Source organism: Gopherus evgoodei, chromosome 4 (genome assembly GCF_007399415.2).
Source record: "Gopherus evgoodei ecotype Sinaloan lineage chromosome 4, rGopEvg1_v1.p, whole genome shotgun sequence".
NCBI lineage: Eukaryota > Metazoa > Chordata > Testudines > Testudinidae > Gopherus > Gopherus evgoodei.
In genome coordinates this window covers 138,721,246-138,748,554 of record NC_044325.1, presented here as the reverse complement: position 1 = coordinate 138,748,554, position 27,309 = coordinate 138,721,246, and the positions used below count along the sequence as shown (strand labels likewise).

The window sequence follows — 27,309 nt, the reverse complement described above, 5'->3', positions numbered from 1 at the left end:
TGGTGACCAGCCAGCACCATTCGTTGCCATTCAGTGTCTTCTGACTGCTCACGGAGCCCCCACGCGTGACAGTTGGGAGAAAAGCCAGCAGTAGGGGAGCAGCATTTGGTTATTTGTAGCTGTCTTTGGGACTCCTCGCACCACCTCAGACAGTGCAGACAATGGAGGACACCAGGGTACTGTACCTGCAGGCCAACCCACCTAGAATCACAGAAATGTAGAACTACATGCTTTCTGAGTAGCTAGACCTTTGGCACACAGCATAATTCATGGTTCCCCAGGAGGTCTCGTTGAGGGCTGAGGCTTCAATGCATCCTGTTTAGGTCCCAGCAATGGGTAGTCCTAGGGATTGCCTCCCTTTATTCACATCCTTCCTCCTTCACTTCTCCCACTCTGCGATACCCCAACACATCATTGCTCCTGAATCATCTACGCTCTGAGTTTCCCACTCCTCTGTCGCCAGGGCAGAGATTTCTGTTCTGCTTTTCTCTGTACATAAATAGCCACATAACCCAGTGTCTGCAATGCTCCATTGAGATTAAAGGGCCAGAAGCCAGGCAGAGCAGAAGTGAGAGACAGCATGGTGTGCACATTCCTGGAGGTAACACGTGGCATCTCTTCCACCACCTAGAATGTAAGTGGCCTGCCCAGGCAAGCAGAAGGGAAGAGAGAGTCGTAAGAGTGATGTAAGCCGGTGTCCCCCTTTCCACGCCCCTCTCTCCACCTTCACCTCGGAATGAGAGTGCGGACATGTGCCGGGCGAACGAAGCGCTGAAACAAATGGATAGCGAACTGACCAATAAGATAAGATTGCATCAAGGAGGTAAACTTATAGCCCATTCTTTGAAGTTATCCATATGCTTGTGTAGTACATGGAGATTACTCATAGGATAACTTGATGGGTTTCACTTCTTCCACGTTATTGACAAGGGCTATTAATCTTCTCCTTCAGCATAGGGTCCTTCCACACATTCATCTCTCACCAGGCAGACAAGCCACTCTCTCTTGCCAAGATAATTAACCATTAAAGAAAGGGTGTAATAGACTTTACTCCAAAGCTAAGCCCCAGGGGTTGTTCCCCCAGGGCCTGGCTATGTGGGGCTGCTATCTTTCAGCTAACGCATATTATGCCACCACAGGACACTAAGCATGTCACATGTGCACTGTCCCGTCATCAGGTGACATTGAACACGTGATATGTGCACTACACCATCAGATAAAACTGAGCACATCATATGTGCATTGTCCCCTATGCTCTCACATGACAATGAGCATGTGCTACTTGCATTGTCTTTGTACATGATCATGTGGGGCAGTGTATGCAAATACCACCATGTGACACAGCAAACAAGATACGGGCATTGTCACTACACTCTCAAGAAAGACCGAGCATGCGTATGTTATCACGTGATTCTGAGCCTGTGGAATGTGCGTGATCTGTCCATTTCCCACTTTTCAGTCACTAATATAATCTTGCAGTTAAGGCACTTGCTTAGAACCCAGGACATACAGGTTCAAGACCCCAGCTCTCAGACATCCTGCTGACTTTGGGCAAGTCACTTAATCTCTTTCCCCATCTATATAATGGGGATAAGAATTCAGCCTTGGCTTTTTAGATGACAAACTCTTGTGTGCAAGGACTATGTGAGTACGGTGCCTAGGACAACGAGGTCCTGATCTGAACAGCGGCCTTGTGCACTCGTGAAAGGCTTTGGATCCCATTACAAATCACCCATGCTGTTCACTCTCCCAGCACTGACTGGCCCGCTCATTGGCAGCCTGAGCACAGAGCACAAGGACTGAATTCCCTCCTCATCACTTGCAGGGCTCCCTCCAGTCAAGGTTGAGCTACATTAGCCAGGGTGCTCTCCTCCTGCTTCCATTGCAGCTTGTGCTGTAGATAAGTGGACATCTCCAGGACTGTCAACCCAGCACCTTTCATCCAGACTAAAATGTTTTCCAACAGGAAATGAGGTTGTGCGGGGAGAGAAAAATGCAGATCAGCGAACAGAGTTTTGCAATGGCATGTTCCAGACTAGAGTACAATAATTCACTCTGAAGTTCTCAGTAGATTAGGACGGCGAAGTCAATGTGACCCTGCTGATTATAATAGCCGGGTCGTGCATCGTTCCACCAGTCTGATAATTAATTTTCAAGTATGCTATGCATCAAGCTGGGCACCCCTCCGAGAGCAGCCGTAGCTATCTTCTCAAGCGATGCATAAGAAAGGATTAGCAGCAATTCCGATCACATCCCCAGCACTGGCTTTCTGCTGGAGTTAATCAAAATCACTCCCTATGCTTCTTTTGAGAGCTGAAGTGATGATGCTCCAGACCACCGGCGGCTTCTGTATCACCACTTCCCCTGGCGTGAGAGTCGCCATGGAGAATAATGAATGGTCACCAGCCAAAGGGGAGGCATCCACATACTACAGTCTCTGCTTCTCCTTCAGATGATCCTGTAGAAAATTGTGCAGGAGCACCGGTTGTGAGGTGCTGACATCTATTCTTGTCCTGCCTTTCCCAGCAAGAGGTTCTACATGGAGCGGGTCAGACACACTGGCCATGGAGAAGCTCAAAGCTACTTCAATCCTGGCCTCTTCCAGCCAGAGGCATCTTTCTCCTGGTGGAGAGTTTCCCTGCACAGGGACAGCTCTTCACTGACTGGGCCATGTAGTGCAAAGTAGCCTTAGTGGAGCAGAGAGTCCTGCCCTAGGACTCAGTTTCCCCTTCCTTTCATGGTTTCCTATGTGCACTAGCAACTCAGCAGGGGACCACAGTAGCTGGCAGCAGTGAAACAATTTCCTAGTGGGAGGCCAGCTTGAGCCTGAATTTCCAGAGCTGCTGAGCCCCTGCCACCCCCACTGACTTCAGGCAGAGTCATGGGCACTCAGCACCTCCGCAACCCAGACTCCAGGTACATCACGTCCCGCATCTAAAACAATGGAGGCATGAGCAGCCTCTTTAGAAAGCAACTTGCCCGCAATGACAGAACTAGTGCAGGAGCCCAGATCCCCAGCCAGGGATCTCTCCACTCCCTCCAAGCCAGCCTCATCTGACTTATCCACTTAAGCAAGAGGTGCCCAGGACAAATCCTCACATATGTTCGCCTGCCTAATATATGCTGCGGAGGAAAAAAACACCACCACCACCACATCAGCAGGAGACCAGGGAGGAACAAAAACATAAAGGCAAAAGAATACGAAGAAGATCAGCCCCCAAAAATCCCCCCTCCATCCACATTAATATTCAGCATCCATCAGTATGCCTGATCCTAGCCGCTTCACAGCTGTGTGGAGGATCCCCAGCCCAATTTCAAGGCAGCATTAACATTCAACCTTGCAAAAGTAAGTTCATTAGTTAGCTGTCTAGTAAAATAAATAAAAATAAATAAATAAATAAATAAATAAATAAAATAGCCAGTGGCCACTGGGAAAACCCTTCTGGCCTGGAGCTGTCTGCTTGGATTGGGGTTCTAACCCCCCCCCACTGCCACACGCCCTCCTGTCTCCCCTCAAGATCCCCATTACTGCCCTTCTTCTGCTCCTCAGACCCCATTGTCAGTTCCTCTGCAGGTCTCGTTACAACAGCGCTCCCCACACCACCTCTTTCCTGTACTGATGAGCCTGTGAATTATTCAAGAGGCAGCAGCAGGCAAGGAGCCTCTTTGGCCCGTCTGTGTGGGCCACACTGAGTGGCAGAGTAAGAGAGGAGCGCCAGGAGCCACCGCCAGTTCAAAGACAGAGCATCTGTAGCCCCTGCTTCCATGGGGAATGTGGGGCTGTGGGAGACAGGTCCTGGCTAGAGCCTGGCGAGATGGGAGAGGTGTCTTGGCTACCACCAGTGAGAGAGGAGAAGGGTCCCCACTAGATCTTAGCTAGACTGGAGAGGAGTCCCTGTTTATGAACGGCTGAGAACCACTGCCTTAGGTGTTCCAAGTGAGCGTAGGCTGTGGGATGGGTCACAGAGGGACAAGAGGAGGACTGTATGACAGATGCAGGATTTCTCTCGCCCTTTATGGGAGCAGGGGCGTTGCTGGAATGAGAATGGTGAGAGGCAGGACGCAACCGCTGGAACCGGTGGCTATGTGAAGCAATAAGGGCACTCATATCCTGTTGCTATTAGAGGAAGTAAATTCACCAACACATCACAGTGATAACACCACACACACCATTTGAAGACATCCTAATTGTGTCCTGGGGCACAATGAGCCAGACAAGAAGAGGCAGGAGTGACAATTGGGGGAACTGACTCACAGAGGATTCTCACCCATCAAAGCGCAGCAGCTACCGTTACTACGGAGACCGCAGCCTTTGTTTGCAGGTTGTAAACTGTAATTGAAATGAATTTTCAAGGTTGAGATAATCATAAACCCCTAAAAAAAAGAAAAAAAAAGGAAAGGAAAAGGGGAAAAAAGAAAAGAGAAAGGGAAAGACAAGAGGAAAAGAATTTCGTTTCAAAAAACCATTCCAATGGACAAAGAAAACTACAAACAGTGGGGGTTGCCACACCCCTGGAGGATGGGGGGGCATGCTTAAGTGTATTTTAACACAGCAACATTTTCTCTTCATTTATCGATTAGGAAACCTCTCCCCAACTCCTCTCTGTCTGTCTCAGCTGAACATACATTTCCAGTCCATAGGATGCTCTGATAGCAGAAGGCTTGTCTCTCATTGCACATACCCTATTTAACACTTCCCAAGGATGCCTGCCAACGCACCAGGGGCCAAATTCTCTACCGGGCAGTTTTTTCAAGGGTTTGGCCCTCACAATCAGGGCCACCTTTTCTAAACAGCTCTGCAACTCCCACTGGGACATGGGTGGGCAGATGTTCTACAGAGCTCAGCACCCAATGGGCAAGGTGTCAGGCTGGTAGACCAGGTGCCAGCTTATGCGGCTTAGGCTGCAAGCGAACACTGTCAAGTGCATAGCTGGAACCAGTCTGACTCACCTGTGGGGGAGCATTGCTAAAATAGATATTACAATGGTAACAATGTTCAGTCTTTAGACTTTTGCTTGTAAGTTGCTGCATGCATTAATTTACTTACACTATCTGAAACCCATGCTGCAAGGTAATACTTAAGCATCTGTTCTGTAACTGTAAATCCAGTCCAGAAGGAAACATCACCGAGTGCAAAATACTGGGTTGCACCCATGAGGAGGGTTTTCTCCAGCCCATCAGGAAGGCCTATTGAATCCATTGTAAGCCAAGGACTTCGTTGATTGCTCCCAGCACACCCATGAAGAGGGGGACGAGTCAAAGCGCTTGTCCCATCAGCTTGGACTCTAGGGACCCTGACCTGAAGGAATTAGGGTCTTTTTATGCCATTTGAATTCTAAGGGGCAAATATTCCTAAACCCAAGCAAGAGATTAACCTGGGTTAGCCCTAGAGGATTTATAGCCCTGGCATATTTCAGCGGCTCTATCACTATCTGAAACCTAAGACTGCAACACATTTGTGTGTGTATGGTTACCTGTTTTAACCTTGTAAATAACTCTTCTTAGTTAAAAGCGACCAAAAGTCCTGTGGCACCTTATAGACTAACAAATGAATTAGAGCATAAACTTTCATGGGTGAATACCCACTTCACTGGATGCATGTAATGGAAATTTCCAGAGACATGTATAAATATGCAAGCAAGAATCAGTTTAGAGATAATGAGGTTAGTTCAATCAGGGAGGATGAGGCCCTCTTCTAGCAGCTGAGATGTGAACACCAAGGGAGGAGAAACTGCTTTTGTAGTTGGCTAGCCATTCAGTCTTTGTTTAATCCTGATCTGATAGTGTCTTAGTTACTAAAACCTTAGTTTACTATAGGATTGGCTACAAACGTTGTCTTTGATGAGAGATCTAAGGCACAAATTGACCTGGGGTAAATGACTAACCCTTTGGGACTGGGAGCAGCCTGAATATTTTGTGATCTTTGGTGTAGAGTGACCATATATCCCAGAGTCGAGTTTGCCTCGGTGGCCAGATAGATCGGAGTACCCAAGGGCACTGTCTGTGACCCCATGTTAAGACTGCTATAGTGCCTGAGGAGTTTACATGTGTTACTTGGCTGGTGACATTTAAGTATAGAACTCACAACCAGTTTGGGGTTTGTGCCCTGCTTCCTAACAGTCTGCCCTGAAGCTGGTATTCTCACTCATGAGACACTCCAGACAACGTGATGCAGGGCTCTCCTAGAAACAGGACGGCCAGACAGCAAGTGTGAAAAATCAGGATGAGGTGGGGGGTAACAGGAACCTATATAAGAAAAAGACCCCAAAATCGGGACTGTCTCTATAAAATCAGGTCACCTGTTCACCCTACCTGGAAATCTGAACATTTATTTTGGTGCCTAATTGGGAGCTGAGCTCTCTTGAAAATCTGGCCCTAAATGTAATGAACTTTGGGGCACTTGGTTTCCTTGGAGCCATAAAATTCTCACTCTATTGGTTCAGATCAGGAAGAGATGTTTTTTTTTAACTTTTTTTTTTCCGAAGGGAAAGCATATCACTGTGGATGGAGTCTTTTCTGGTCATGGTGAATACGGTTGAAGTAGCTTGCTGACATTCTGACTGTTGTGGCTTGTCATTATGTTTTGATCATCAGCCCATTTCCCCAGCTAACCCCTGCCCGAGACAGATGATGACAGAAATGCCATTTTCAGAGGCTTGTCTGCTGAGACAGACTGAAAGCTCCTGCTCATGTGAACCAATGGGGCCAAAATCTAATTATTTTAATAGCAGGTGGAAGTTCAGTCTAACAGTCTGAGTGCAAGGCTAAGAATCAGAACTCCTGGGTTCTATTCCCAGCTTTGCCACTCATTGCAAAACCTTGGCCAAGTCACTTTTACTATTATAATTTGTTTCTATTATCATAGTGCGTAGAAGCTCCAAGACCCAGTTGTACTAGGTGCTGTACAAACACAGAACAAAAAGACAGCCCCGGCCCCAAAGAGCTTGCAGTCTCTGTGCCTCAGTTTCCCTATTCATAAAATGGGTAGAATACCTGCTTAACAGGAATGTTGCGAGGCTTCATTTCACCAGAAAGAAGGGGTTAGAGAAGGAGCAAAACAATGTTTAGTACAGCCAATGATCTGCCATGACTTAGATCCCAATTCAGGAAAACACTTCTGTTTGGGAACATGCTTATACCCAAAGTACGTGCTTTCCTGCATTAGGGCCTTATTCCCCAAGCAAGAGCAATGAAGTTGGGGTAGATTGGGCCCAGGGGCAGCTCCAGGCCCCAGCATGCCAAGCACATGCTTGGGGCGGCATGCCGTGGGGGGCACTCTGCCGGAAGGGCAGCAGGCGGCTCTAGTGGACCTCCCGCAGGCGTGCCTGCGGGAAGTCCACTAAAGCTGCGGGACCAGCGGGAGGTCCCGCGGCATGCCTGCGGGAGGTCCACCAGAGCCGCCTACCGCCCTCCCGGCAACCGGCAGAGCGTCCCCCGAGGCATGCCGCCCTGCTTAGGGCAGCAAAATGTCTAGAGCCGCCCCTGATTGGGCCAGATCCCCAGCTGATGTAAATCAGCATCAATCTACTGAAGTCAACAGAGCTGCCTGATTTCCACCAACTGAGAACGTGGCCCTAGAGCTATAGGATTTTGATGGAAGAGCAACTGAAACAGCAGTCTCGAGAGAGTTTCACTGGGAGATTGAGGGTTTGCTCAAACCTAAGGGAAAACCCAGGAGCATGAACCCCAAACAGAACAACTGCAAAGGAAACATTTGCACAACCCTGGGAAGCGAGACTAACTAGCTCCAGGCATCCAGATTATTTATTGCCAGCTGTAAGCGCTATTATTTCCCCTCTCTGTTTATCTGGTAAATAATCATCCTGGAGACAATTTATTTGCGGAGAGATTCAGCTAATTTAAAGACGATCCCTAGGATATCTGTCATGGCTCAGGATTTCAACTGCCTCCGTTGATACTGTGCCCTTAAAATACCACATGTAATGCTACATTATTATTAAGATGAAGAGTTCAGCAGCTTGTGGCAACTGACAATGCAACCAGTGGGTCGCTTCCCGGTGCTGGAGGATCTCCGGAGCCAATAGCGCTGAAGTGTTCCTTAAGGTCATGCCCAGGTTTTGCATTTCATGAAGGCACAGACACTATGCAAATATTAGTGTATGCAGATAACACAAGCACTGCTAAGGGAAAGAGACAACGGGAAGGAGAGACGACGAGATGGAGGCAGGAGAGACGGCGAAATAGAAAGGACACAGGGTATAGAGGAAAGAGACAACCCTTCACCACAATTTGTTTCCTTTACCTTTTGCGTTTTGTCTTTAACACAGCCTATAAACTCTTCAGGGCAAGGTTTGTCTTCTTAAAGCTTGATGTCCCTCTACCACCATGCTTCATGTACTGCATGTTGGGTGAGAACAGGTCAATTAAACCAAACCAAATCTGTATTTCTATATCCGGAGCTACACCACCTGCAGCTTAATCTTCCTAGCCATGTGCACACAGACCGACTTCCTGCTGCCTCAACCAAACTTTTCCCTCCCTCTGCTTCCCGGTCCCCTGCAGGCTACAACACAGCACAAAAGGACCTAGATCCCTGAATGGAACCTGTAGGTGCTACTGGAATACAAATAAATAAAAAGGAAAAAAGTCAAACCAGCATGGGAGTGGGGTGATTTTCTTAAGAGTTCCATGCACGTGCCCCAGATGTAGAGGCCTGGTTTCCCAATGCCTTGCCCTATGTGTGGTCATTTCTATCATTCTGGTTCCCACGGGCGTGAATGGCAACACGTGGCATGAGGCAAGGAGTCAAATGCAGCATCTGCTCTAGTGGCTCTGATGCAGCTCAGCCAAGCACCTTCGACAGGAAATAAGGACACATGGTTCCTTCTGCAGCCCTTGTCACGAATGTGCCATATCCTCAGTTTTGACGAGGGGCTGCACATCTAATTTAACTCCACAAACATGTCATTGTTCATGATACCTGGGGAAAGACATATCACACCCCTGTCAGGTCACGGGGGGGTGAGGGGGTAGCAAGGGGAATTTACTACTGGGGGGTAGGGGATTAGCCATGGCTTTCCTCCCCAGGAGACATGATGCAAGCACTGGGAGAGCAACTATGCAGAGCCATGGAGATTCATCACCTTGGACATGTCCACAAAGGGCTTGATCCTAGGGGATACTAAGTACCCTCTGTTCTCATTTAAGTCAAAAGGAGGTGCAAGGGGCTCAGCACGGCTCAGCTCCATTGTTTGTGGCCACATCAAGGGATTCCCCGCCTTCCCTTTCCCTTCTTTGGGTTTCACTCTTTGGAAACCTATTCAGAAAAGCCGATTTACAGTGTCAGGGCCCAGAACCCCTTTCCCGCTGGATGACACAGCCCCCAAACCTGCTATTCATTTATCGCTCAGATGCATTAAGGAGCAGAGCACTGGGCCTGGTGGGTGCTGGCTCCAAGCTCTTCTGAATACCTGGCCCACAGAGCGTAGGACAAAAGGTGAACATCTGGCTTTCACGCGTCCCTCAGGACAGCCAGCAGTGCACATCTCAGGACTTGCCCGCATAACATCACACCTCCATCTGGCTAGCACAGGGACATCTCACGCATGGGGCACAGTCCAAGTGAAGCCGCACTGGCATTGTATCCGCCAGGAGATGTCAATAGCTCACGTTGCTATCAGTGGGACATGCGGAGCCTGGGATAGAACCCAGGAATCCTGAGTCCCAGCCCCCTGCTCATTCCTAGACAATAGTCCCTGCCAAAGCCTGGAATAGACCCTAGACACATGAGTCCCTGCTGCCTGCTCTCACCACTTCCTCCCTGATCAGGAATAGACACCAGATGTCCTGATGTCCAGTCCAACACTCTAACCAGTGCCTCTTATGTTGCAACTCTCGTCAGACGAAGGTGCTGTGCAATACTCCTGCTATATTTAGAACAAGCCCAAATACACAGTCCCTGGAGGAGAGCACTTCTGGTGTTTGAGATGACCTTTGCAAACCACCTTAATACACTCATAATGCACAGATGCAGACGATGCATGCATCCTGTACAGACCCAGAGAGCTGAAAGCACATTCTGTGGTGCAGGCAAAAATGAGCCAATGAAAAACAACTCAGTAGCTGTTCCAGAGAGTGGACCCCGCAAGCCAGGTGGGGCTAGCTCAATTTCATCTCATCTCATTTCACACTTGGCGTCTTTTACATGCCTCTGCTGCCTTTGCAGAGACGTCAAAGTCCTGGGCCTCCCCCAGTTCCTGCCTCCTAGGAGGGGAAAGATGTCAGAGTCACCAGCTGCAGCCAGGCTGAGTGGGGGCATCACCCTTCTGGATGCAGACAGAGCAAAACAAAGGTTATTTCGGTAAACTGGGTGCAAACAAACAAACATGTTTTTCAATACAGCCAAATGTCAGGTCATGGACCTAGGAACAGAAACTGTAGGCCATTCTCACAAGATGGGGGACTCTCTCCTGGGAAGCGGTGACTCTGAAAATGGCTTGGGGGTTATGGTGCATAATCAGCTGAAGATGAGCTCCCCGTGTGATGCTGTGTCTAAACAGGTTAATGTGATCCTGGGAATCACGAACAGGGGCATCTTCAGAGAAGTACAGAGGTTATTTTACCTCTGCATTTGGCACTGGGGCGACCACTGCGGATAGCGACAGTTCAAGAAGGATGATGAAAAACTGGAGACGGCTCAGAGAAGAGCCACAAGACTGATTAAAGGATTAGCAAACCTGCCTTATGGTGCTAGACTTGAGGAGGTTAAGGGGTGACTTCATCGCATTCTCAGAGTACCTAGGTGGGGAACAAATATTTGATAATGGGCTCTCCAGATCGAGCAGCGAAAGATCTAACCTGATCCAACCGCTGGAAACAGAAGCGATAAAAATTCAGCCTGGAGATAAGGTGCACATTTTTAACAGGGAGGGTAATTAACCAGTGGAGAACGTACCAATGGATGTGATGGATCCATCATCACTGGAGATTTTAAAATCAAGATTGGATGTTTTTCTAAAAGTTCTACACTACCTGTGCTATGCAGATGGCCAAACCAGGTGATCACAGTGGTCCCTTCTGGCCTATCAGCCAGGAATTTACTGAACTAGACCTTTTGCATAGGAGGCAGAATGGAGGTTGGGAGCAGGCTGACAAGGGACAATGCCGGTTGTTCTGTAGCGCCCCTGCAGCTTGCTCAGCCGAAGCGCAAATGAGTTCAAAAGGGGACAGGGCAACTGACCTGAGATAGGATGGGATTCAAAGGAATAAGTGGTATTACCGGGAGACTCCAAGAGACCTATAAAGACACTCCCACCCCAGAAAAAGAAAGAAAAGCTACTGATAACTCAGGGTTTTTCAGTAATTATTACTACTGTAGATATTATGCAGCTCCTGCATGCCTCCACTGAGATCTGGGGCCCCTGTGCTGAGCATTGTACAGACCCTGCATCGAAGGCCTGACAGCGTAAGCAGTCAAGACACAGGTTGGGAGAAAAGACAGGTTGTTACCCAGTTAAAAAACTGTCAGGATTTCACTGAGATGAAGATCCATTTGCACCTTGAAACATGCAGAAATTCTAACCTTGTTGCGCTTTGGTGCAACACCTGCCGCCTTGCCAACCCCCCGAACCCCGAACCCCAAAAGCAACATCTCTGGATCATAAAATGGCTGTGGGCAAAACCATGAATTTTCCAAAATTTCACACTTCCCTGCAAATCATTTTCAGCACCACCCAGCACAGATTGGTAGAGACAGACCCACATCCCTGCCCTACTGGGTTCCCATGTGGCATGGCACTCCAAGGGTTAAGGTGGTTTCCCGTTGGGGCTCATAGGTGAGCTAGCATATGTCCTGAAATCTCTCCTTGTCTCAGTCTGAGAGCCCAGCTGTTATCTGTCTTCCCCCAGCACCAGGCAAGCAGTAAATCTCTCCAGTCCTTCAGTAAACATGTCACCTCCTTGAGCCTCCAACCGTCACCCCAATGACAGGGCTGTCACCAAGACAGATTCCCTATTTGCCTTGTTTACTGCTTTCATCCCTAGCTGGCCCAGGCTAAAAATGCAGATGGTCAGGTAAGAGGTCAGGGTGGTGGCTGAGTGCCAGGGTCCCTTGTGGTCAGGGACAGGTCAGGACCTAGGTTGGGACACACGTCACTGGTTGGAACAGCCCAGCTCCAAAAGACGATGGGGCCTGATTCGCCACTGTGTCACTTTCACGCTGGATTCACTCCTGCTTTACACCAGCCCAAGGCAGAGGAGAAGCCATGCAAACACACACCTTGCCTCCTAGAGTTGCAAGGAGGTCCCTTGGCTTCCATTCTGCTGGGGCTTCCTAGGACCGTCGAGAGCCCCATCCTCACAGCACAGAGGGGACAGCGGGCTCATACCGAACAAGCAACAGATGCATTTGGACTCCCCTGTAATGCCTATGGGCCTGCAGTCCACACCAGGGCAGCACATAACCAGATACCAATATCTAGACTAGGCTTCAGACTACCCGTGGGCAGGGACCATGTCTGCCTCTATTCTATACCACGCTGACACATTCCCCCTGCCAGCCAGGGAAGACACGTTATCCTGATTCTGTCCGCAGCAGAGGAAATGGAAGCATGGAAAGTAACATTTTCTAAAGTGCTTAAGTGACTCAGGAACATCAATCCCATTGTGTGCTGGGCTCCAAGCAGTCAGAGGCTAGCCTGGTACTGAACAGTCCCAAGTTCAGCTCCCTTCTCTACCACAGACTCCTTCCAAGCGTGACGTCGGCCCAATCACTTAGCCTTTCTGTGTCTCAGTTTCTCATCTGTGCCCTGGGGATAGCAGCCCCACCCTGCCTCACAGGGTGTTGGGAGGATAAACACATTAAAGACTGTGAAATGCTCAGATATGAAGATGACAGAGTCAGATAAATATCTTAGAAATCTACCCCTCCTTTAACCCCCAACAGCCAAACATGATCAATTGGGCAGAGGGCACTTGAATCCTCCTTCCCAAACCCATCGGCTGTAGGCCAGGGCCAGACTCCCAAGAGGGGATGTTGCCTCTAACCAGCAAGTCCCTCTGTGACTTTCCTGAGACGTGGCCACGCACAAACATGGATGCAAAATGACAGATTCCCTGGTGCTCGCCACCTTTTGCCTCCAGCACCAATTAAAATATTTCACTCTATAACGCCACTTAGCCTGGGGAAATGCAGTGAAAAGTTGTTGTTAGAGGGGGAAAAAGGAAACCCCGGAGACACTGGCTGCCACGTAAATGATACCAAGTCCTGGAGCCAGGGGCACAGAAAGTGACTGAAGCCCTTTATCTCAAGGCTGTCAGACCAGCTCCTGCTCCTTGCCAGATGCTCCACTGCAGCTGCTGTTCAAAGAACTTGCCATGGGGCAGGGAGCTAGAGTGGGTGCACTACCTGAATGCCAGAATCCACAGCAAGCAAAGCAGCCCCCGGCATGGGGCCATATCCTCAGCCGGTGTGAATCAGTGCAATTCTCTCACCACGGCCGGTTTACACCAGCTGTGGATCTGACCCGAGAGGAAGCATTAATGCAAACCCAGTGCAGGGCAATCTTAGGGCTCGAGAGTGAGGGCAGGCGTGTGGCTGGAAGCCAGTTTGAAGGTACATTGGACAGAGGGCGAGATCATTGCTTGGGGCCACAGAGCGTAGGCGGACAAGGTGGCTGTGATTCTCAGCGGCCCCCAGGCTCCTTCACATACCCCCTGGCAGTGTGAAGGGCACTTGGAGAGAGCATAAATGTAATTTATACCAGATTTAAGGCCCCTTTGTGCTGCTGGAGCGGCATCAAGGGGCCTGGGTGTAAATGGAAATCAGACCCATGCAGCACTGAGTGAGAGAGAGAGGGGGATGGGGAAAGGCAGGGCCAGCAGACGTACAGCGAGTGGGCTCATACTCGGCTGTTGTGAAGGGATGAATCCTGTGGCACTGCACCGGTTGACACCAGCAGAGAAAGCAGCCAGTCCAGCAGAGGATGCTTGCCTACTTGCTGAAGCCATATGCCTCAGTGCAGACTCATCTCTAGGCAGGAGTACAGGCTCCGTGCTCCATTCAGCCCTTGTTTTCTCTATCAAGGCGGCTGTCGAACTAGACAGACAGTGCCTGTTGCGAGGGCGGCTTTTAGCTCTGGCCCTGCGGCAATGGGCACGTTATAAATGCGCGTGCTCAAATAAATCACAGTACTGCCCTTTGTCCAGCAGCATCTGTGCAGAGAGCTCGCAGCTTGTTCCACCAAACAGTCGCAGAAGCATCACTAAACCAAATTCCAGCATGGGGGTGAAATGTTCCCTGCCCCATCTCCCGTCCCCTTTGCAATGTGCTTACAGATTAACATGCTGCCAGAATGTGAATGGTCAACACAGTGCTATTGCTCAAAGCACGACCCCATTGGGTGAGTCATACAGGTAATTAGCTGCTTACACCAAAGGACTTACAAGCAATCACAGCCATTCACAGGCAGAAGGAGGGATCACCCAGTCACCCATTGCAGCTTGGGCTCTCAAGCCTAGGGGCTTAGAAGGGTTTCAGAGCCTGAGCTGCAATATCCATACTGCTAATGTTAGCACGCTAGCGCCAGCCCCATTGCCACGACTTTGTCGACCTCACTGTCAAGACGCAGTGTAGACATCCCCTAGCTGAGTCTGGGGTTGAACTTGAGATGCTAACCCAAGTTAAATGCCGAGTTGCTGAGTCTTCACTGCTGTTTTAACTGCGGTGTTAGCCAACGTGGGTTAAGAACGTGCCTTTTGTTCGCAGGACAGACACACACTGAATTGTAGTGGGTCTGTGCTCCCAGAAAACTGCCAGGCACCTCATTGGCTCTAGGTGGCGGAGGCAGAGGGGATGCAAAGATGATGAGAAAAAGAGAGAAATGGAGTGAGAAAGGTGGCACACGCATTTCAGTGGGTGTGAGGGTACATGCAAATGAGCGCACGTGCAAACATCTGAGTGTGTGTCTGTGTTAAAGCATGGATGAGTGTGTGCTCACATACATGCAGAGGAGTGTGATTTGTGCAGGGGTTACAGCAGATCTGTGTGTGGCACATGGAAGTTACAGGATATCTGTGTGCATGGAGACCGTGAGCGCCATGCATAGGTGCCTATGAGTGTGAGACTGCTCACAGTCGCACCCAATGCACTGCCAAATTGACAGCTTCTGAAAGGGCCCCATGTCTGTCTGATCTGGGTTGCTCGCCTGGGCAGTTTTCGATGCATGGCCTAGTTGAAAGACACGATGCAACTCACACTGTGGCATTCCGAGCTGCGGGTAAAGCATTAAACACTGAACAGGAGCAAAGGCGGCTAAGAGAGATTCCTGGCTGTCAGCTCCCATTTCAGAGGAGAATCAAGGGCAGCTCCAAACCAATGAGGAGCAGAACCAGGCAGATCTGAGAGGCTGGAAGAGGAAACCAAAAAGAAACATTTTTAAAGCCGCTCCAAGTAGAAAATATTCAAGACATTCATACTATCATCTAGCGGGCTGGAGGGACATTTCCATAGCTCTGCCTCCCTACCCAGCACAACTCTCTAACCTGTCTGAATGCATTTTTTAATAAACTATTTTCAACGAGTTTTCTCAAGGGAATAAAAAAAGAAGATGCCAACAACTTGGCAAGGAACTGTCTAGATGAATCTGGTGGTTTAACAGAAATTTACGAGCAGATAAGAGGAAGAATTTGTGCAAAGGGAAATTAATGCCTAAGAGAAGGGCTGTTTGGTGGGAAGGAGACCCTGAGGAGAGAGCAGAAAGGCGCCCCCCAGGAGGAGAGGGGATCTGCAAAAGGAGCTTTAGGGAGGTGGTTAGATAAGTGCAATCGATGCTATTTTACTGCTCATGGGAGATGAGGGATTCCACAGCTTCCCCATCCAGCAGACAACGTGTCCCAGTCCTGCCGAGCCACAAGCCCTGCTATGTCTGTCCTCAGCCCCCACTGCCCTGCCAACGTAGCTCAGTCCTGACCAGCAGCCCTCCCTGCTATTCCAGCCTCACACCTTCCACCCTCCTCTGCCAATGCACATGGATTACAACCCGTATAATACACGCCTGCTTCTCCAGTCCCTAGCTCCCAGGCAGTCCTCCCCATGTACCCTAATCCTGACCGGAAGTACCCCCTCACTAGTCACATCCTTGGTTCCTGCCCAGATCTGCTAGGGCACCCTAATCGTGATCTACAACACTCCTACTATTTCTGCCCTGGGCTCCCCACACAGCTCTGCCAATGCACCTCAGTGCCCACCTATAGCACCCCTGGATATTGCAACACTAGACCCCACACACACACACCCATCTGCCACATCACCTCTTTCCAGCCCTATCCGCCTGATTTTCCCTGTAGGGTAGAGATTGTGAGAGTCCAACAGCATTGGTAAGGAGGTTGTTCATGATATGCACAAATGCCCACAGAGCTGTATGGGTCATAGGATGGCAATCTAGGCTCTGTTGCATGAGCCCCATTTGACCCCAGATGTCCAGGGCTGAGAGGTCTGTCAGTACGTCATCTCCCCTTACCCAGCAGAGTGACCCATGAACACCAATGACAAACCCCACCAGGCTTCTTCCAGGCTGCTCCAGTCTATTTTCACAGGGAGTCCCTCACCTTCCCTCCCTCCTGGGACACCAGAGTTCCCCTTGTAACATGGTCACAAAGGGCCCCTTCTGCCACTCCTCCTGGCGCTGGCCCAATGGGGCTCCTCTCCAAACCTCTCCCATTCCCACCCCACCTCTTACTCGTGCATTTCTTGATGTTGCTGCCCTTCTTCAGCGCGTGCCGACTCAGCTTGCAGTGGAAGTTGTCCTCCCAGAACTCAGCAAACCAGATGTTCCGCCGGTTATTGTCCAGCGTCCGGCTGGAGAAGTATCGGTCGAAACCTGCCAAGCGAAACAATAGAGGGAAGCGTGAAATCCCAGAGTCAGCTGGAACAGGCGCAGCTGAGTCTGAAACAAGTTGGAGAGGGAAGAGGCAAGTGGGTGAAGGGACCATTCCAGGGAACCACAAAGATCCAGTGAGCAATTGTCCTGGTCAGAAAGTGACAGAGCAGCTAGGGAGAGGCATCATCACGGGCTACAATGGGAGATGAAAGCCTCCAGCAGCACCTCCCAGCTCTGCATTCTGCAAGCCTGGACCCAAGGGTTGCATGGACTGGGGTAATATTTAGGTCATTTGGCTAACTTGTAGCTTAGAATGAGGGAAGGGACCTGGGACCAGCTGAGATGGGCTCTGGGAGAGGAGGATTCTGGGCTGGTTAATGTGAAACGGATTTTGGTAGCACTACCATGTTTACACCAGCCAAGGATGTGGTCCTCTTGAGTATAACCCCTGGGAGATGATGTCCTGGACTTGGATATTTCACAGAATTATAGAAATCTAGTCTGGAAGGGACCTCAGGAGGTCATCTAGCCCATTCCCCTGAGCTGAGGCTGGGCCAAGTAAATCTAAACCATCCCTGACAAGTGTTTGTCCAACCTGTTCTTAAAATCCCTCAGTGACGGGGATTCCACAACCTGCCTAGGTCACCTGTTCCAGTGTTGAACTATCCTTGGCCTTCAAAAGGTTTTCCAAATACCTACCCTAAATCTCCCCTGCTGCAAACTGAGTCTATTGCTTCTTCTCCATCTCCACCCTGGGTAGTACAACAGTTGCTCACCTTTCTCTCAACGACCTTTTACATAGAAGACATGTTATCAGGCCCGTCTTCAGCTTTCTCTTCTCTAAACTAAACTTGCCCCCATCTTTCTTCCTACGTCGCATTTTCTAAACCTCTTATTTTTGTTGCTCTCCTCTAGACTCTCTCCAATTTGACCACAGCTTCTTCAAGTGTGGTGCCCAACACAGGACACTGTACTCTTGCTGAGACCTCACCAGTGCCAAGTAGAGCAAAATGATTCCCTTGCATGTCTTACGTATGCCACTTCTGTTAACAGACCCCAGAATGACATTTGCTGTAGCATCACATGGCTGACTCAGCGATTCAGCTATTCACTACAGCCCACAGATGCTTTTCTGCAGTACTGCTGCCAAGCCATTTATTCCCCCTTTTGTATTTGGGAATTTGATTTTTTTCCTTTCTTAATTGTAGTACTTTGCACTTGTCTGTATTGAATTTCATCTTCTTGATTTCGGACCCATCCTCCAATTTACCAAGATCATTCTGAAATCTAATCCCTGTCCTCCACAGTGCTTGCAACCCCTCCCAATTTGTCTCATCTGCAAATTTAACAAGCGGACTTTCCATTCCATCATCCAAGTCATTAAGGAATCTGAATAGTATTTGACCCAAGACAGACCCCTGTGGGACCCCATTAGATTGATCCTTCAAGTTTGACAGTGAACCATTGATAACTACTCTTTGAATGTGGTATTTTAACCAGTTGTGCACCCACCTGATGGTAATTTCATCTAGATCATATTTCCCTGCTTTGCTTATAAATGCAACAGCATAAATAACCCACAACACTTCATACATCCCCAGTGGGCAAGATAAGGTTATTGCAAGCAGCTTGACACTAAGCCTTCCAAAAAAAAACAACCCAAAACCCCATGAGTGTACAGGCCCAGTGCATGCAATTGTGTCTCTTTGAACAGCTGCAATGACTCTGCAGTTTATTCTCACAATTAAGTTTTATTTCCCCCCACAGTCCAACCCCAAACCTGGCCCCTTTATGCAACTGCAGCTCTTGGAATAGATTCTGTGTACAACCACCTGTGAGAAAAACCTGAATGAGTCCCTCTGCCCTCCCCTGGAATGGGCTTTGAGAATAACACCTGCCAAGGCCCCATCTGTCAATGAGTGCCATTGGTCTTTATCCATAGGGTCAGATCCTGATGTCCCCTTATGCAGGCCTGGAGAGAACTATTGAGGTCCCACTGCTTATGGGGGCAGCATTCCAGAAGCCTGCAAAGGGAATACAACCTCCTACCATGCCCCACAGAGCCCGTGGCGGTAGGACTACTTCCACTACAGATCCCGAGGGAGGCAGGAGAGATGTAAGGGAGGACCTGGGGCAGAAATCAACCCCTCCATTAAACAGCTAGAGGGCTGCTCTACTGTTTAGGAGGGAGGGTTTCTTCTCCCCTCCCAGCCCCATAACCTGGTGGCTTAGGCTGTGCATTGAGTAGCACTGGGATGCAGGGGACAGAGTGTAGGTAGACTCTCAGTCGGCTTTTGTTACAGTCCCTTGCAAGAGGCAAGAGCCAAGATAAATGAGGGTTGAGAGGAAGCCCAGAAGAGGCTGGGAACAGCAGATAAATGAGACATGGCTCTGGCGGAACAGAATTCAGTGCAACGAGGTACAAGGCATGGCATGCTGGAAGGAACAATGTGAACCATTGCTACACAGTGATGGGGTCTGAATTACCTGTAACCTCTCAGGGAAAAAAACATCCAGGTGCCACTGTGGACACCAGTCAGTGGAGGGGCCTGCTCTCCGCTTTGAAAAGCCAGCAAGAAGCATTCAAGGCACCAAGAACAACACGTGAAAGATGAGGGCATTATAGAAACTGACAGCACCATTCTCCTGCTAAATGCCATGGGGCAACTCCCCAGTGGGTGCAAACTGGCACAGCTCTCACCATCAGCGGAGCCACAGCGATTTACACTGGCCAAGGATCCGTTCGGTCACGTATTTAGTTGTGCTGACTTTCTCTCAAAAGAGAGGGCAAGGATGATTAAAGGCATCCGAGTGGGAGAGCGCAAAGGGCATCTGAAGCAGGAAAGAGGAAAAATATGACAAAAGACAAGTACGATGGAGGGACTGAAAATAAAGCAGAGCACAGAGAAGGCTAATCAGGCTCCCGTTTTGCTGATTTTCCCAAAATCCCCGCAACAGATGTTTGAAGTGCTCGGTAGGGGCAGCTGGGGCAGACGTTGAACAGAGCTCAGCACAGACTCTGCTCTTTGGAAAAGCTGGCCCGGATGGTGGCTTCTGCACATGTTGACGTTTGCTGGCCCTGCGATGCAGCATTTTGCATGCCCAGATCTCACAAAGGCAGAGCTGTCTCAGTACTGCCATTTTACAGATGGGGTAAATGAGGCACCACAGTGAGTCAGCAGCAGCAATAGAACCCAGGTCTTCCAATTCCCGGCCCTCAACCTTACCCACCACCCCTGACGGCCTCCCATTTGTCACGACGGAGAACATCTCCACAGCTGCTGGGAGGGCACTTCCCAGTGTAGACAGACACACACTAGCTCTTCTTGCGCCAGCGAGCTGCAAATAGCGACGTCGCCACAGCAGCGCAGGCAGTGTCTCAAGCTAGCCACCCAAGCACAAGTCCAGTGATACGAGACAGGTCCTGGCTCTCTGCCTCCCTTTTGTGTTTCACCTGCCTTTGAAGCACCAGATCCAGGGAAAGGCACTGTCTTGTCACCACTGTGCCCATGTGACTCCCCCGATGTCAATGGGAGTTGTTTCATTTGTGCAGTGAGACAGGAGCTGATCCTTGGACCACACATCGAAAAGTAGGTCCCTGGGGTAGCATCTGCCCCCATGTTCCGATTCAAAGATGCAACAAAGCGTACGCACGTATAGACACGGAGGGGCCCCCACGCCCCCACAGTGCCCCTGGCCCTTTCACCCCATTGCTCTGCAGCATCTGCTGCAAAGGGTAGAGAGCATTAGCGTCCTGCCCCCAAGTCTCAGGGAGCAGCCGTCAGAAGCTTGCAGCAGATCAAGGCGCTTGGTGGTTCGGTTTCTAGACAGGTTAGTGATTGACGGCAGGGAGCGTAATGTGCCCTGACAAGCTCTGTGTCTTGCAGTCATTGCGCTGAGCAGGGAACAAACAAGGAAAAGGAAATTGGGATTGTCAATGTCACGGGGAGCCGCTGCCCATGAGAGAGGCAAAGCAGCCCATGGGGGGTACATCGCAGGATCTAGTGACCACATGGCTTCATCTAATATCGATCCCCTGGGTTAGGGGCACTCAACAGATCCCAAGCTCAGATCCAGACCCAGGGGTTCCCAAAGTTCAGGGGAGTGTTGGGAGCCAGGGCTTTGGTTCAGATCATTATAAAGGTGGAGCCAGCCACAAGGCACCCAGGTCTGATCTGGCTGGGACAGGGAGAGTTGGGATCTTTGGTTCAAGAGCTGAAGAGCCACAGAATAATAATACTTCAAAACAGTTACTCTGTGATGGCAGCAGGATATGCACTGGCCAAGTCAGGGGCTCTTCACACTCACACAAACCCCGGCTGCTGCATCTTCCACCCCACCCATCTCTGCCCATCTTGTGGCTGCTCTGGGAGGGGGAAATCCCCGCCATTCCACCCTTATCCCACACAGCAGACGTAGGGAGTGTGGCTCCCAGCAGTTCCCGCAGTGCTAACAAGTTTGCGCAACATCCTCTGTGCTCCCCAACAACCAGTGCTCTACTCAAGTCTTGAGCATAAATGAGTGGAGCCTGGCTTGGCCCCTGGAGCCCTGAGTGTGGCACGGCAGACTCCACTCACATGTGACTGACATCAAGTATTGCTGATGGATCAGCTGGGTAGGATAGCCTCGTTCGCTTTGTGCTCTAAGTTACTCGGTAATGTTGCAGTGTGCTGTTAAACAGCAGCCCCCTTCCACCGCAAAGGTGGCTGCATTTCAGCGGTGGGCGGTCACTCCTGTCAGATTATGTTGTCCTTCCACAGCACCTTCTATCCACGTATCTCACAGTACTTTCCAAACACTCCTTAACCAATCCTCCGATCCACCCAAAGAGGCAGGCATGAACATCTCTGTTTTACCAGGGGGCGAGGAACTGAAGAAAAGGGAAATGAACTGATTTACCCAAGGTCATACAGCCAGTGAATGAGAGAGCCACGAATAGAACCCAAGCGTCCCCCCTGTACTCTCACCACTGGACCATACTGCCATTCTAAAGGCCAGATCCACGGTGCTGCTGGCAATGGGGCCATGCTGATCCACCACAGCTGAGGATCTGGCCCACAATCCGCAAAGCTCATAGGCGCGTTCTGGCCGCCGGTGTTCTTGCTGCTATCACAATGCTGTGTGATGCTGCCCAGACTTTAACGCAAGAGCTTCTCATTGCCATTCTCCCCAGGTGGCCCTACCTACCCTCCCCCCCCCCCCCGATGGCAGAGGATGCACAGAACCCAGGAAAGCTGCTGGCTTTGCAATCAGTGCCTTGGCAGGGTCCTGGTCTATGGTACCACCTCTGACAGCGGCTGAGTGAACACCTCAGCAAAGGAAGTGGGACTGCACTAGGAAGGGGGAAAGGGCCTCAGCATGGAGCAGGGTAGAGCCAGAGTAGAGCAGTATTCCCCACTTCTAGGGAGCTAACGAGAGGGGGTGGCCCCTTTAAGGCTGAGCTGGCTGGGCATGGAAGATGGGGTTGCTTCAAGCTTCCCAAACGCGGATGCTTTCCTGGATGGGGAGCCTGGTGTTCGGGTAACAGACCTGCTAATTGTGCAGCTCTCACCCTGTGCAGAGATGCACTCAGCGAATGTTCAGCGGCCACCCACCCAGAGCAAAGGAATGATGATACTTTATTGAATAATTCACTGCAATAGCCCTGATAATGCCTTCATTTGCCAGCCTTTCATCCACTTTGCTTGGGAGCCATCTCTCACCGTAAAGCTTCAGAACAATTACTGGACTCTTCCAGAGGAATTCTCTAAGCCGAGCATGTGTGAGAGGGAGGCGGGGGCTCTCTGCATTCTGGAGACACACAGAAATCCATTTCCAGCTCTTCCTCCTCCCTTAGGGACTATGCCTAGCACCCCTGCCAGCAGGGCACAGAAATCCAGTTCCAGGGTTCTTCCTGCCGCTGCCCAGGGCTACACCTAGATTTCTTTCCAGGTAGGCACTCGCCCTATTCTCCTCGCTATTCAAAGGTCATTGCATGATCAAGGGAGCCTTCTGGCTTTGGGCACTCCTGCAGATGCACCAAGGTTTGTGTGTCCGTGTGGAATGGATTCTGGACTTGCCTCTGCTTGGTGCAATTGCAAAGGAGAAAGGAGAGAAACAATGGTATAACCGGGTGTGTCCCAAGACAAAAGGCAGAGGGGACAGGCAGGTGGGCGGAGGAAATGGGGTGGCACAGGACAGTAGAGTGGACAGGGAAGGTACTGGATGACCCCTATGTCAGAGAAGCAGTAGCACTCAAAATGGAAAAAAGTAAGTGACAGTACTCACCCAAGTCCCACCTACTCTCTTAGCTCTGCCCATAAACCTGCCCCAGTTCCACCCCAGGGGAGCTGCAGACTCCGGCCCCACGTACCTTTGACAGACACACGCTTGGGCAGGATGGTGACCGATCCCTCGGCCACCTCCTCTAGGTGGAGCACAGGGGAGATTTTGGAGCCCCAGCTGTCTGAGCCCATCCAGATGAAGTGCCCGGTCTGGTTGGCCCTCTTCGCTGCCTCCAGCACCCTCCTGTGCAGAGAAAAGCCAAAGAGCAGGTTCTGAGCTCACAGTCATTGCACCCAGGTCAATGTGGGAGAGAGAAAGCAGGGGCAGGATGGAGAGCCTAAATCACTCTAAGGACTGTTTTCTAAGCCTATAAGCATTCTCGTGACTCTTCTCTGAACTCTCTCCAATTTATCCACACCCTTCTTGAATTGTGGGCACCAGAACCGGTCACAGTGTTCCAGCAGCGGTCGCACCAAATATAGAAGTAAAATAACCTCTATTTCTATCTGAGCTTCCCCTGTTTATGCATCCTGGGATCGCATTTGCTCTCTTGGCCACAGCGTCACACTGGGAGCTCATGTTCAGCTGCATATCCACCACAAACCCCAAATCTTTGCAGAGTCACCGCGTCCCAGGATAGAGTTCCCCCCTTCTGTAAGCATGGCCGACATGCTTTGTTCCTAAATGTATACATTTATAGTTAACCATATTAAAACACACATTGTTGGCTTGCCCCAAGAGACCCAGATCGCTCTGAATCAATGACCTGTCCTCTTTATGAGGAAGCAAAAAAGACACTGTCAATACAGAAGTTGATTAAAAAGTGATTAAGAGAACACAGGTACTTGGCAAAATAAACATCCCTATATAAATCAGCAGGTCAGGAAGATGTGTATCCCAGGTCTCTGAGGCCGTTACTCTGGGAAGTCCCAGGAAATGCAGGAAGCAGCGGAGGACGGTGAATTGTGTGTCAGGAATCAGGCCCTGCCGCAGAGTCTCCAGGCAGCCTCATTAATACAGCTGACCTGCAGCAAGCTGCCTGACTAGCCACAAAACCTGACTGTTTGCTGAGGCCAGCAAGCTGGTTTATAGGCCAGCAAGCTGGTTTATAAGCCAGCAGCAGCAGCAGCAGCACCAGCTCCCTGGCTTCTCAACACTCATGCTGCTTACCACTGTGCCTGCTCCCATGTTACCTAGTTCCTGCTGCTCCCGCCTTGCATCCAGCCTTGCCTCTGTCCTACCCCTGCCTTGAATCCCTCATTGCCTCAGTTCCTGTCCCTCAGTCTGACCCTTGGCTCCGGCTCCTGACTACAGCCTCTGGCTCAATCCCCCCTGGCTCTGATACCCAGTTTCTACCTCCAGGTTTTCCCAGTGGCTTTGGCTCCTGACCACAGCTCTGACCTGGCCATGAGGTCTGCTGCCCACTCCGGCCACAAGACTAGACCGCCCTCATCCTGGTCAGCTGACATTGCGGTATCAGTCTTCAAGGGAAAAAACAGAAATCCTGGCAATTATTGTGGTGAGAGTCTAACTTCATCCCCTAGGAAAATGATGGGACAAATATTTATTTTAAAATGTAAGCAACAAGAGGAGGTGAGAGCCGTGATCAATAGGTTAAGAAAATCCTGCTCTCACTCTGCATGCCGATCTGAAAGCAGAATTTGATGCTATGGGCCAGATCCTGAGCTGCTGTCAATCAGAGCAGTCCCATTGACTTCACCAGGGCTCTGCCAAGGATTTGTCTAGGCACAAGCATGCACTGGTTTGTTAAGCCGGTGCAGACCTCTGCGTGGATGGTCTAATTTTGCGTTAGGAGTGGCTGATTTTAGTTAAACTGATTAGGAACAGGTTTCAGCTAAACATCACTCCTTCAATGACATGGGCGAACTGTGCCTTATGCTACATCATAACAGACCTGTTTAAACCAAAATTAGAGCGTCCACACAGCCTTTGGCTCTGGTTTAACAAAATCAGGTCAAAGCAGCGCAGCGCTCCATGAAGGCACACCCTGATTTACACCAGCAGAGGGTCTGACTTTCCGCCTTTCACACAAGACAAGCTGGACGCACTTGTGTCAATGGCATAACAAGAAAAGCAAATAGAGGGCATGCAGAAGATGCGATGCACCTGGGCTGGAGTAAAGTGCTTCACCCAGATGTGTCGCCTTGATTCTTTTAAATGGGCTCTGTTCTTCCACCCTCTTCCTTGCTGTCTCCATCCCCTCTCCTATCACAGACGCTGTCTACCACCCTTCCTGCCATGCTACCTGCCATTTACCCCTCCCTGTCTCCAGCCCTTTCCTGCCTGCCATCGCAGCTGCTGGGCTGCCCAGGGAAAGAGAGGTGAAAACTCCACTCCCTGTTCTGACTAGACCCAGTCCTGCCTTGCCACGTGCTGTCCCTTTGCACAGGCACAAAGGGAGCAATGTCACGCTATCCCGTTAGAATGGTCCCCACCCTGTCCAGGATGGAAAGGACTATGGCAGCAGCAGGCCAGGGAGAATGACACCCCTGGTATTTACGCAGGGAAGCACTGCAGGCAAGAGAATTATTAAATATTGCAGAGCATTAGGCAATCAGTGGAAAATTCACTGAATAATTTACCCTGCCCTGTCCTTCCATTGGTGTCTGCCCTGTGATTCTAACCCAGCCTGCAGGGCAGGCATGCTCATGGCCCGGTGGGCAGGAAGGCAGGAGGGATGAGATGAGTGAAAGAAAGGAAGAGGTAGGGTGGATAGAGCAAGCGAGGGGCAAGAAAAGGGGAGAGCCAGGAGGAGGAGGAGGAGGGAGAGGGAGAAAGGAGGAGAGAAGAAGCTGAGTGAGAAAATGGGGAGGATGCCAGAGGGAGACGGCCCTGACCCACAGAGCACGGGGCTGGAGTTCATACCCATCTCTAGTGAAGAGGGATGGCAGGAGGCCATAGCAATGGGTAAAGCGAGCAGGTGAACTGGGACACTGAGGTGCATGTTGCAGCCAGCTACAGTGACCTGCATCGTTCTGTGACTCTCCCCTGCCCAGCTGGAGCAGTGGCGTGAAATGTACAGATGGCCCCAGCTGAGCGACAGAGCATGCAGCCAGCCAAGTCCCCGACTCCACCGCACGGCTGCAGCTTCCAGAGGGAGCTGCGTAGAGAGACTGGCTCTCCAGCTCCATTTGCATATTTGCTGACAGGTAATTGAATTCCCCCTTTAATTACTGAACATTAGGGAAAATCAGGTTACACAGCAGCAGGCTGGAAAGGCTCCAGCGCTGAGGAGGGGGTTTCATGCGTGCAGGAAGGCAACTCGGAGCAGACTTGTGAGCCGCCTGAGTGAGACAAATGTTCCTACCGGTGCCAGTGCAACCACTGAACTGGGCGCTGCCGGGTGATTGAGTGCCACTCAGACAGACCGCCAATGCCAAACTGCTGGCGATCCTTGCCACCCAGTGCCAGCCCTCTCTCCCCAGCCTCGATCCTCAGCTAGTGCAAACTGGCATCTTTCCACTGAAATCAACGTACGCCAGCTAAAGATCTGATCCGCTGATCAGCAGAGCTGTGCCGACTTACACCCACTGGGAGTATTTTTTTGAAATGTTCTGCACCACGATTTTTATTGCATGGCCCTCAGGTACATTGTAAGCTGTCTGGGGCAGGGCCTGCATTCCTCCGTGTGTTGGTACAGCCAGGGCTGGCGCTTCCATTTAGGCGACCTAGGCGGTCGCCTAGGGCGCCAGGATTTGGGAGGGCAGCATTTTGCGGCCCTCGGCAGCAATTAGGCGGCGGGGGGGGGGGGGTCCTTCTGCACTCCATGTCTTCGGCGGCAATTCGGCAGCGGGAGGTCCTTCCACACTCCAGGTCTTCAGCGGCAATTCTGCGGCGGGTCCTTCACTCGCTCCGCGACCTGCTGCAGAAGTGCCCCGAAGACCGGGAGCGTGGAAGGACCCCCACCTAGGGTGCCAAAAACCCTGACACTGCTCCTGGGTGCAGCCCCTCAATCTCTGGCCTGGTCTCACTGATTATGGCCTCCCAGGCCCTGAAACGTGACCTCCTTACTCTCTCCAAGTCCCTTGAGGGCTTGATCCTGAGAGGCACTAAACACCTGCAATGTCAAGAGCGCTCTGCACCACTCAGCATCCAGCCGTCTGTCTATCTAAGCTCTCATACCAGGGCCCATCAACCTCAGCAGCACTTCTGTCCTCTCCTATCCCCCTTGCTTGTTTCATCGTCT

At 50.6% G+C, this 27,309-nt stretch overlaps 1 protein-coding gene across 3 annotated transcripts in view; it reads right to left on the bottom strand.

Annotated features, from left to right (window-relative positions):
- Positions 1-27,309, bottom strand: part of GRM4 (glutamate metabotropic receptor 4) — a 230,754-nt gene that overhangs the window by 55,279 nt on the left and 148,166 nt on the right. For all 3 annotated transcript variants that reach the window (XM_030561356.1, XM_030561358.1, XM_030561357.1), the window contains exons 5-6: positions 23,191-23,345; positions 16,698-16,838 (exon numbers count right to left, since the gene is read on the bottom strand). In XM_030561356.1, the coding sequence (XP_030417216.1) occupies positions 16,698-16,838; positions 23,191-23,345 (296 nt within the window). The remainder of the gene's footprint in view (positions 1-16,697; positions 16,839-23,190; positions 23,346-27,309) is intronic.